A 12,747-nucleotide genomic window follows, 5' to 3' on the forward strand; every position below is an offset into this window, starting at 1 on the left:
GTGGGGAGGCTCCTCTGCGTAGAGTACCTTGTTAATAAACGATTGAACTTTCCTCACTGCCAACTGACTGATTATTGATAATTGGTATAGGGGCTATTGGTAAGTATAGCTCCATCTGTATATATTTTTACATACAACAAAAGTTTCCCAAGTAAGAGAAAAATATACAATGACAAACATGATGTCTTTGATATGACACTATGACCTGGCCATTACTAGCTGTGTGGCAGGCACATAACAGAAAGAATATCAGTGAGCTGTCTCAGAATGATATAAAACATGGTGTGGCTTGTAGAATCAGGTTTGAGGGTGATTCTAGCAATTGTGTTATCCATGGGTCCTGATTTAGCAGGACAGTCATAATTTATAGCACTTCAGAGTGTTCCAACATGAAGCATCTTTGAGTAACAGTTCAAGCAGACCATAAGTGAAGGAGGAGGCGCAGCGCTGGGGGCTTTCAAGACCCAACTTTGCATGCTGATGTCTGATACTTTTCATATGCATGAGGAATTTCAAATAGATGAAATCAAAGGCTGCAGCTGAAAACACATAACTTGAGAGCTGCTTCCAGTTGCTGAAACACAATGTATCAAGTGTCTAACACCACACCCATGACCTGATTGAGGTTTGAAAGTCCAATGCTTTGCATTAATCGGATCATTATGGTACAGCCAGTGCTTTAAGTGGGACACAAAATGTGTGGGGGCGCCTTTCAAAGGAGCATTGGCAAAGAAGTGTCACTAGGAATTTGTTGCTTTTAACATGAAAACTGTCTGTGTGTTGTATAATACTGTTTAAAGACATATAGCACAGCAACAGACATATGCGTAAAAACAAGCCTAACATAGTGCTTAGCCAATGGTTGTTAGCAGTATCAACACAATGATTTTGTTGTGAAAACAATTGCAAATGCATGAATTCTGAAATTTGTATACTGAATGAAAATTGATAAGATCTTTGGAAGGTGAGGTGTATGAATCACTTCTGTTCCACTTCATGCTACTAACCTCAGCCGTCTCTCACTACCTTAGACTCTTAGGGCCTCATTTATGAGAAATGACGCATCGTTGCGTGAAAGCAGTGATGCATCACTTCTCAGTGCGCACTCCTTGCGACATACCTGATGCGTCAAATTTAATGTATGACGCATCATGTTGCAAGGAGTTACAGATACGTCAGTATTTCTGACGTATCTTTAAGCACAAAAGTGACGCATTGCTGGAGTGTGCCACAAAAGTGACGCAACTCCAGCAATGCGTCCTTTAGGGCGCAAGATTTTGACACAACGGCGTCCTAGTAGTGACGCAGTGAAATCTCATAGATTTCACTACGTCACTTCTATGAGGCTTTTTGCGGGGGAACGCCACCCCTGCATACATTATACCTGACACAGGTATAATGTAGCGCAGGGGTTTACAGAGTGACACATCGGCTTACATGCGTCACTTTGTAAATGGGGCACAACAGGAGGCATGTTTTATGCTGCTGATGCGTCACAAAAAGTGACGGATCGGAAGCGCAAAACTGGCGCAAGTCCTCCTAAATGAGGCCCTTACTCTTTTTTCTGCTTACATCTACCCAAAATCCTCGCACTGCATATCCTAGATATCATCATATTCTTCTTCATGCCATCTTGCTGCTCTATTCTTCTGCACGTACTTCCGTTCATTTCTGCACTTCACCGACACCCCACACAACCAGCCCACCAATTTCGATTTTAGTGCTGTATTTTATTTTCCTTTGGAGCTGTCAATATTTTGACAGCTGTGTACTTCCTCCTCACAACTTCCATAAAATCATAAAAAGAAATAGCACTCATATGACCATTGCTCTGTGCACTATGCTGCGAGACCAAGGATGTTATGTACATGAAGTCTGAAAACCTTTATGTCTGACATTTAGGCACTGTGAGAAATTCACACCAGCTTCAAAGTAATCTCCAGAACTGCTTGAAATTACTCAAAAGCATCATAATGGTGCGAACTGTGACCAGTGATGCTGGAAGTGGGAGTGCAGGGGATACTGCAGCATCCCCATGTATCTTTGATAGAGTTCAGATACACAATTTGGGTAAAAGAACCCTTTATTTAGTAATCTAGAACCATTTACTGTCTGTTCAAGTTCAGACTGTCTCATGACTGTCAATGTTGTTCAGTGCTGCTATTTCTTTTAACAGCATGATGCACAACAGCGTGTTTAGGGTAGTTTGTAAGTTTATCTACCCTTGCTGGGGTACAAGTGACAGAAAAGCACCACACTATTCCAGAGGCTTTGTAACGCATAATAAAAGAAGCTGCGCCCCGTTTTAACAGGTGGAGGGGACACGACCCCTCACCCTTTGCCCAAAAAAGAGTGTCTGTCATGTTGAGCAAAGGTCAGCCTGACATACACTATTCTGTTCGGATATACAAGAAAGGAGCTAGACATGCCCTAAATGCCCAAGCTCCTGCCTGACTGAGCTGAACGTTGCCGGGTTGAAGATGTCACAGTTCCTGTGGTCTTGACCTCTTCAGCCTGGCGAACTACCCCATGGCCCTCCTCCTTGTAACAAAGGAAAGCGTCACTGATTGCCTCAGACCTGGGCTCTTCAGTTTTAAGCCCTGAAGTGCCCAGGGCAGAGTGTCAATCAGTGACACATTGTCACAGTGTGGGGTGGGGTCAGCTACTCCCACTAACTAACCCTGGGCAAAGTACTACGCTACACTCACATAGTTTGAGAAGTTTGTGCTACTTCTCACTACGCGAATTGCACGTAGCACAGTGCAAACACATATAGCGTAGCGTAGCGGTCATTTTGTGCTTGCTCGCGGTCCTCAACATCAAGTTGGAAAATTAGGTGAGCAAAATGACATCCCAGCGAGACTTTTTCCACATTCGGGATCAGCAACATCAAGTTGCCGATCGCGAGCATGGGAAATAAACCTCCTGGTGAGATTCTCATCGCGGGGAGGTCAGGTTTGAGAAACTACCAGTCCGCATTGAGAAAGCTGCAGCTCGAGTAGAATTCTACTTGAGCGGCAGAAAACGACCGCTTGAACTGTGCAAGATGCGGTTTGCACTGATTGCACAGTGCGGACAAGCATCCGGCACTGTGCAATCAGTGTGAACAGCATTTTGCACAGTGCACTACGCAGTCCGCGTAGCTCGCGTAGTGCGAAGTGCACTTCGCATAGCTACGTGTAGCGCTACTACACGAACTACGCCCAGGGTTACCACTAACCCTATCCAGATGTATGACGAGGTAGAAGCTGCTGCCTCCCCTCATTGGCTGACCTAGGGCCAACCAATGAAGTTCCAATCCTTCTGGGACTCCCGAGGCAAACCTGCAGCAGATAAGTGCCATTTTTTTAATGTTTGGTGCGTGCATGTATGTATCGATATTTGCGAATTAATGTTGCGAATGGATGTGTGTGTTTGAATGCATGGGTGTGAGTGAGTGTGTATGTGTGTGTATCCCGTCCACCCCCAGCTCTGCTAAACGTACGTGCCACTGTTGAGTTAAATACAGACAAGGACCGGCAATAAAACAAAATACAAATACCTCAACATATATACTAGCTGTATGGAATGTAAATCCAAGGAATGTTACATCAGGTGATGGGGATGGCCAGCTCCCCTACTCCGAAAATGTTCCAGCATCACAGCTACGGCTCCTTTTTATTTTTACCTATGACTTGTTTGCACTAGCGGCCCAACAGATTGCTAAGTGCTAGTTAGTGAGTAATTAGAAATAGTCTTTGCTAAAGAATACAGAAGGTCACCTCCCCCAGAATCATTTACACATGGGGACAATCATCCAAATATCTAGGCCCCATGTTACATGAATCTAACTACTAGAAAGAATGAATGCCAACATTGGCATCCGTCCATTATGTCAACAAAAACGAAATATGAAATAATCAGTCCTGCAACAATTTTGCACACAGTGTTTTTTAATGCTTTGTTCTGAGCGGCTCGGCCAATAGTTAAGTGCACAGTAAGCCATTAGTTAATTACCCAAACGCATTAAAAGAATATGATATGCAGTCTTTTACTCCATACACCGTGCAGCTTCGACTGGGGAGTCCACACAGACCTGCTTCCTTTTGTCTGCACCTTAATATGAGGGGTAAGTTGCATCATGTCTCAGGAATGGATCCTTGACAATGGCTGTAGAAGCTCAACAGAAAGGTGAGTTTCCGAAGAATTTTCATAGATGGAAGAAAGTCCATTTGGAGCAGATTCGGACAATAATTGTGAGGATGGAAAATAGAAAATTATTCTTTACGCTCACTTGTTCTTCTACAAGGTTAAAATTAACACCATATATACAGCTTTTGTGTACTTTCTGGAAATGTTGAAACTTTTGATAAACTGTTCTTTAATTTTAAAAAGGACCAGGAAAAGGAAGCAAATACTGCAAAAGTATGTTTTGTGGGATAAAAAAATCTCTGCAAAAGTCTAGTTTAATTATTAAGATTGTCTCCCAAAAATCATTTGCAGAAGTTTTCTGGAAAACATTTTTTGTGAATAGTTTTGCTTGCCAACGACGCTTTGAGAAATGAGTGTACGTGTAGTCTTAAAAGGTGAAATTAAGCAGGACATAGGCCTAGTCCCCTTTCCCCGTTAGACGTACCAGAGCCCAGTTCTCTTACCAGTGAAAGCCCTTGGGGACCCAGATCCAGCGCCTCACGACACCATCCCCTTGCCTTTCTGCCTCTTTCTCTCTCTGAATTTGGCCTCTCTCTGTCCCTCTATAACTTTTGTGCCACTTCACGCACACTTTCTGCCTTTTCTATCCCCCTTACTGAGACTTTTTGGCATTTTTCAATAACTCTTTGTGCCTTGCCTCTCATTCTTTGTGCCATTTCTATTTGTGCGTTTTCAGCTTACTACAACTTCTCTGTGCTATTTCTCCCACTATTTTGCCTCTCTGCGATTTCTCTCAGTCTTTTCTCACTCTCCCTGACTTTTCTGTGCTGTTTCTCTCACTCTTTCCTCACTCACTGGGACGTTTCTGTATCGTTTCGCTCTCTCTGTCTTCCTCTTTGTGTCATGTCTGTGCCATTTCTATGCTGTTTCTATCGCTCTTTTTGCCTACGTGTGCCATTTCTTTGACGTTTCTGTGCTATCTCTCTCACCTATTTGGCCTCTTTGGCCACTAATTTCACATTTTTTAGTCTGTGACTTTTTTGTGCCATTTCTCTCGTTCCTACTGCCTCTTTGTGCCATATCTTTGACTTTTCTGTGCTGTTTCTCTCACTTTTTGCCTCTTTTGCCATTTCTCTCATTATTTTCTCACTCGGACTTTTTTGTACTGTTTCTCTTGCTACTTTTGCTTCTTTGTGCCATTTCTCACACTCTTTTTCTGACCTTTGCCGTCCCTCTGGCTTCTCAGCGGATGTATGACGTTACAACGCATACTTTTACTCCGCAGACCGTTACAACGCGACTTTTACACCGCATACCGTTACAACGCATAGCGCTTAGAGGTGCTGGATAGTGGTAAGTATAATTTACTATTCTAACTCCAGTCCCCGTGGACCCTAGGGAAGGTGTTGGATAGTAAATTATACTTATTCCCTATCCTAGAGCGCCCCCCAGCGCAATGCGTTGTAATGGTATGCGGAGTAAAAGTCGCGTTGTAATGGTAGTGCGGAGTAAAAAATGCGTTGTAACAGGTGTATACCTTCTCAGCAACCCTTTACCATTCTTTGTATGCCCCACTCCCTCCTACCCACGCTCCTTACCTGCTCCTTCGCGCCTCTCTCTGTCATCGCCATGGAGCTCACCCCAGCCCTGCCCACCTCCACCTGCGCTCCTCCCAGGACCACCTTGATGGTAAATTTACTGCTGGCATGCTAAAATTGTACCAAAGGCAACCTTATCTATGCCTGCACTGTGCCCAATTCCTGATGACCGAGTCCCCCGACCCACTACTACCCTGCTGCTGTCTTATGTGCCTTGAACTTCGCACACCCTAGCACCCTCTGCTGGTGCACCACGCCACACAACACAGAAGAAGGTTTAAATGCTTTCTCTTCCACTTCTGCTGCACCTGCAACACCAACATACCCCCTACACCCGCCCACACACATGTAGCACTTACCAATAAACACTTCAGCACCCCCACTCACCAATAGCATGCATGCTCCTCAATACCTGCTTACATAGACGCTGCTCTGGACCTCCACTTCCTCATGGAAACATGGCTGACCACAGCCCTAATGCTAGACATTGCCACGGCCATCCCTGCTGAGTACAAGATCTCCAGGCAAGACCCCCTAAGTAGGCCTGGAGGAGAAATCACCATTGTCTACAAAGTAACTTCATCTGCGCCGCCTCTGCCAAAGCCGAAACAAACTACATGGAGCACCTCAACGTCAAATTACAAATCAGAGCAAATGTCATTCTGGATAGGACCCTATTCTACTACCTCCAGGCCCACAAGCCAACTTTGCTAGTGACATCACGGACTTCATTGCCCCCTTCAGTCCTTGATGTCAGAGCTTTCATCCTTCTACGAGCCCTCAATTTCCAGCTTGAATTCCAGACCGACTCAAACTCAGCTGCCCTTCTTGACAAACTCAGTAATCTGGGACTAATCCAAATGCATTACAGAATTTACCCATGCTGCCAAACACATCACACACCCCATCTCCACATTTGCCATCAACATTTCTTGCAACACCCCAAGATCTGTTACCTGGACAGAACACATCAGAGTCAGTTTTATAGTTGACACTCCTCAACCTAGAAGAGCCACCGGATGTATGATGTTACAACACATACTATTACAACGCATGCTTTTACAACGCATGTTTTACTACGCATACCATTACAACGCATAGCGCTTTGGGGTGCTGGATAGTGAATAGTTTAATTTACTATTCCAACTCCAGTCCCCGTGGACACTAGGGAAGGTGTTGGATAGTAAATTAAATCTATTCCCTATCCTAGAGCGCCCCCCAGCGCAATGCGTTGTAATGGTTTTCGTTGTAAAACCTGCGTTGTAAAAGCACTGCGTTGTAAAAGTTTGGTTGTAAAGGATGTTTCCCAGAGCCACCACAGTGGGCCTGGCATGCCAACATTGGAACAACCTAACAGAGGCGGACTGGATGGCTGCCCTACACAAGAACACACTGTAATTCACAGGCATTCTGGCACTTGAGATCGAGAACTTCAAAAAGTCAATCATCAACTGTGCCAACATGAGACAAAGCCACACAGAAAAAACAATGAGACAAGCCAGCTCGTGCACAGAAGACCTCAATATGACCTAGCGACAATGCAAGCAACTGGAACAGAAATGGAAAATCAGTAAAGGGAAAATTGAAAACGATGACTTTAAAGCTTCCCAGAGGAGAAACCTCCAGCTCATCAGGGAAACCAAGAGGAAGGCGCTATTCGAATGAACAAACACAAGCTTAAACAACAGTAAGGAAATCTTATCAACATTCAAAGATTTCATCACACCCACAGCTATCACCAGCAATGTCAACCCATCACAAGATCTGTGCAGAGACCTCTCAAACTACTTTTGCAGCAAAGTTACAACCATACACAGCAACTTACCCCTGAAATCAGACCCCCTGGCACAGTCTAGAAATTGCCCAGTGACGAAGGAAGTCAACACAATTACCACATGGGCCACCATTAGCTCGAGGAAAGTCACAACAATCAGAAAGACCATTCACTCCGGGGCCGTAGTGGGCCTACCCCCACTACACCTTTGTCAAAGGAGCAGTACCTATCAGCAAGGCTATCCTCAACACCTCCATCAGTACAGTCACCTTTGTGGAACTCTAGAAAAACACACTGACATCAATCTGCTCCCAAAGAAGCCCTTAGCTGCCCGATCAAACTGGCCGACTACCAAACTATATACCTCCTACTGTACCAGACAAAGTCCTGGAAAAAGCCAGCAACAAGCACCTCCCCTACTTTTTGAGCATGCCCCAAAGATGGCCTCACACACTTGCTATAGAGCATCTGGATACCCTCATGGATGATTAGTGCGCTATAAAAACATAGATAGCATAACATAACAAATGTATTATGTGGTGAGTCAACAACAGACATATTGTGGTAAATTATGGAATACACTCAAGAACAGTAAACTGTTTAAAGGAAGGTGATAATATTAAATACAGGATCTTTTACTGATATGTCTTAACCACAAAGTTAGAAACAACTATTACAATTACCAAGCAATAGTTGTTTGTTACAGATTCATTGTTTCATGCTTTGTAAAATATTCTGGAGTTTGAGATTATGTTAAACGTGAAAGTGCAATCAAAGTTACTTTATTAATATAATTTCAGAGAAAGTGTATCTACGGTTGTGGTGTTTGTGTGTACAGTCTTAAAAAACAAAGTTAAAATGAAGTCATAGTTAGCTTTGGTTATAACAGATTAACATATATTTAAGAAAACATAGAAATTCTCTAACTCATACAACAAGTCACAACTCATGCACCAGATTCAGAGCTAATCGATTGCCTTCATAACAATAACTTTGGAATTCAGTATTTGTTTACTTTAATTAACAACAACTACTGTGGATTAATCAGTGAATTTTTTATGTGAAATTAAACACATAGTAATATGTTATAAACAAAGCTATAAATAAATTCACTTTAGCCTTTAATTTTTTTTCTGTGAATTTGTTTTTTTACCTTGTTAGGTCCAGTTGAATGTTTCATTTATTTAAACCTGATTGCAACTCCTAGTAGCTAGGGCAACACAATAAAAACTCCACTCCAATTTATAATTAAACTTGACAACGCCATAATGAACAAAATGACACCAAAATATAAAAAATGTAAAAAGGCCAGATATGATTATTTTAAAGATTTCAGGCAAAATAGTGCTAAAAAGTGCAAAGTGCCAATGAGAGTAAAAGCACCAGTATATCGGGACCTATGCACGAAATGACACTGACCGCAAAGTAGCCTGGGTTGGAACAAGTAGATTGACCGTGTTATGGACTGGAAGTTGAAAAAAGATTCCTAGTCCCAATCTGAAAATTGACTGTGTTGTTTTTATAAGGAAAGAATCCCAATGCGGGACAAACCTGAACTGCAATCCGACGCCATGGAACAACTAGTTGGATACTTTTTTCTGTTGTTCCCTTGAAGCTTTGAAAATTTTAAAAGATTAAAGCTACTGTTTTCTGAGCTAGATGCTAATTTCAGGTCATAAGTATCAAGCGGGAGAGAGAGGAATAATGTGTGCTAGTTCATTTCCAACGTTAATGTATGCAGAAATCAATGGGAATTAGTTACAGGGTAGAAGCTCCATGTTTATGTTTCAAGGAAAAACATTTCTTTTTTAGGAAGACCCTCACCCACCAACCTTGTTGGTGGCATGCTTCATCATCGGATCCCACCCAAAGCAACGAGTGCACCTTGGGTGTGCTTCAACATCTGATTGCAGCGGAGTGGGTTATGTGCAGTGAGTGTGCAGTGAAAGTGAAAAGTGTGTGAATTCAAAACTGTCCAGAGGGTCCCAGTAATTCAGAACAAATATTTTAATAATGGGCCCTTGGCAATATTCAAAATGATGGGTGGATAATGGTGGAGGTAATTTATGGATCCAATATCCTGTCCGGTCTACATCTTTCAGCCAGGTCTCAATGTTATACTGGCGATTGTAATTGTAATTCTAATTGACTTTTATATAGCGCTAATCACCGGTGGGTCTCTAGAAGCTTTCGGAGGAATGGCCACAGATCATGGGCAGATCTAAAGCCCCACAGTGTTGTAAGGTTAGACAGTGTCCAGTGCTTCCCTAAGCAGGAGTGTTTTGAGTGGATGTATGGCGTTACAACGCATACTTTTACATCGCATGCCTTTACAACGTGGTTTTTACATCGCATACCATTACAACGCATAGCGCTTTTGGGTGTTGGATAGTGAATAGTTTCATTTACTATTCCAACTCCAGTCCCCGTGGACACTAGGGAAGGTTATTGGATAGTAAATTAACCTATTCCCTATCCTAGAGCGCCCCCCAGCGCAATGCGTTGTAATGGTTTGCGTTGTAATGACCGCGTTGTAATGGTAGTGCGTTGTAAAAGTTTCGTTGTAAGTGATGTTTCCCGTTTTGAGTTGTTTCCTGAATGGGAGAAGAGCCGGTTCTTTACGCAGGTGATTGGGCAGCTGTTTCCAGTATTGTGGGAGCAATACAGAAAAGGGTCTACCCCCTTTAGATGTAATGTTGCATCTAGAGGTGGCCAGGTGGCAGGCCTCAGAGGACCGCAGAGTTCGTCCCGCACCCAACCTGGGCTTCATCCTAGACTTCTCCCTCACAATGACCAAACAAGTCAACGCTGTCTCATCCTCATGCTTCAACACCCTACGCATACTCCGGAAGATCTTCCGATGGATCCCCACCGAAACCAGAAAAACAGTCACCCAGGCCCTCGTCACCAGCCAACTGGACTACGGTAACGCCCTCTACGCAGGAACAACCGCCAAACTCCAGAACCGCCTCCAGCGCATACAAAACGCCTCCGCACGACTCATCCTCAACATTCCCCGCCGCAACCACATCTCTACACACCTGATAAATCTTCACTGGCTCCCCGTCAGCAAAAGGATCACGTTCAGACCGCTCACCCATGCACACAAAGCACTCCACAGCTTGGGACCTGAACACCTCAACAACCGACTCACGTTCTACACCCTCACCCGCCAACTGCGGTCCACCAACCTCGCCCTCGCCATCGTCCCACAGATCTGCAGAGCCACCACTGGAGGAAGATCCTTCTCCTACCTCGCAGCAAAGACCTGGAACTCCCTCCCCACTCACCTCCGACTGACCCAGGACCACCACATCTTCAGGAAGCACCTCAAGACCTGGCTCTTCGAGCAGTTGCAGCACCCCCTCCCCCAGCGCCTTGAGACCCTCACGGGTGAGTAGCGCGCTCTACAAATTCTATGATTGATTGATTGAACATAGTACTTCAAGCGTTCCTTAATATAGGCCGGGGCTTTACCATAGATTGCTTTCTGGGCAAAGCAGAGGCCTTTAAACTTTACTCTCGGCTTAATGGAAGCCAGTAGAGTTTGCACAGCAGGGGGGAGTCATGGGCCCATCTAGGCAACCTAAAAATGTACCTAGCTGCATCGTTAAGTACTACTTGAAGTTTATTGATAAGCTTCTGAGGAAGGTCTATATACAATGACTTTCCGTAGCCCAGTCTGGAAACAATTGTGGCTGACACAATCATTTGTAGGGAAGCATTTGAAAGGAGGGGGACAAGTTTCCGTAGCTGTCTTTAAAGCCCTATGCAGGTGCCTACCACAGTTGTGACTTGGTTAGCCATTGAGAGCTCTTGGTCCACTTTAATGCCTAGGCTTTTCACGGTGAAGGCTGGAGTGGGAGGGGCACCCAGCTCTTGGGGCCAGAAACGATCGTTCCACGGGTTACCTTTTGTGGGGATGACAAGTAATGGGTGTCACCTGAATAGTTGAAGACACAGCAGTCCATATGGGCCAGGGCTGTCACCAGGGGCTGTAGGTAGATGTTAAAGAGGAGCAGGGATAGTGCAGAGCCCTCGGGGACTCCCCAGGTGAGGGCGCCCCTGTTCAATACCCGTTCCCCCAACTGAATCCTCTGGGACCGCACTCTTAGGAAGGATTCTAGCCATCGGTATGCCGACCCCTGCAGACCTTAGGCTGTTAGTTGATCCAAAAGCCGGGTGTGGGTGACCGTGTCGAACGCCGCTGATAGGTCTAATAGAATCAGGGAGCTCGGTTGTCAGCCATGGTTGTGAGGTCACCCAGGACAACAGCATCACCAGTTCAGTACTGTGGTGTGCTCTAAAGCCTGCTTGTTGCATTTGGAGTAGTTGGTGTTTCTCCAGGAAAAGTGAAAGAGTTTTAAGGACGTGTTGTTCTACCACTTTCGCTAAGAAGGGGATCTGGGAAATGGCCTATAGTTGTTAAGACTGGCGGCATCAGCTCCCGGTTTCTTTAGGAGGGGAGTTACTCTTGCTTCCTTCAAGTTGGAGGGCAGGTGGCCGGTCACCAGAAAGTTATTCAATAGTGAGATAAACTGGTTTTGCAGGCCAGGAACGGCCATTCGGAAGATCCTCGGGGCAAGTTTCGGCAGGGGAACCTGATTTAGTCCAATTCATCAGTTACTTCAGTGATGTGTGATCCAATAGAGGGAAGGCAGTAAGTTGGTGCGCGGAGGGTGGGGGTATTTGGTGTTGAACTGTATTGTTCTGGTTAATTGGGGGTGTTATCGATCTCAGAGGTAATATCCCTGACTTTTTGCAAGAAGTAAGACTGGAAGGTATTTCAGTCTACGGAGGCATCTGTAGTTTTCACTTCGGCTTTTTGAGTAAGTTCCTTCAATATTTTGAAAGTCTCTTTCTGCTTATTAGGAGCGATGGTGATTCTCGCCTCATTGTATTCAGCCTTCCTGCCAATTATAGATTTTTTTTATAGGGTAAGTCAGTATTCACATATTGCCAGCTGCTCTGGTTCATAGGCTTTCCGCCATTGCCTCTCGGCATGGCGAAGGCTTTGCTTTAGTACCTTCAGGGTCTCATTAAACCAGGGTGCTCCTTTCCCTTTGTTTCTCACTCTAATTCTTCTCTTTGGGGCTATTTTGTCTATGGTTCAGCGTAATGTGTTAGTCAGGGCTTCGCTCTCCTGGTCTAGAGTTCCTGATTTGAGCGTGGGTGTCTGGGGGGACCTAAGTATGGCTTCTACTTGATTGGTGGCATTAATTTTCTTCCAATTGCGCACCTTAC

At 44.5% G+C, this 12,747-nt stretch overlaps 1 protein-coding gene across 1 annotated transcript in view; it reads left to right on the forward strand.

Annotated features, from left to right (window-relative positions):
- Positions 1-4,052: 4,052 nt before the first annotated feature.
- LOC144761285 (cysteine-rich venom protein-like) overlaps positions 4,053-12,747 on the forward strand; it is a 198,579-nt gene continuing 189,884 nt past the window's right edge. Inside the window, exon 1 of the mRNA XM_078646736.1 lies at positions 4,053-4,108. Coding sequence (XP_078502862.1) covers positions 4,102-4,108 — 7 coding nt within the window. The 5' untranslated portion in view covers positions 4,053-4,101. The remainder of the gene's footprint in view (positions 4,109-12,747) is intronic.

This window comes from Lissotriton helveticus, chromosome 6, assembly GCF_964261635.1.
Source record: "Lissotriton helveticus chromosome 6, aLisHel1.1, whole genome shotgun sequence".
In the NCBI taxonomy this organism is placed as follows: domain Eukaryota; kingdom Metazoa; phylum Chordata; class Amphibia; order Caudata; family Salamandridae; genus Lissotriton; species Lissotriton helveticus.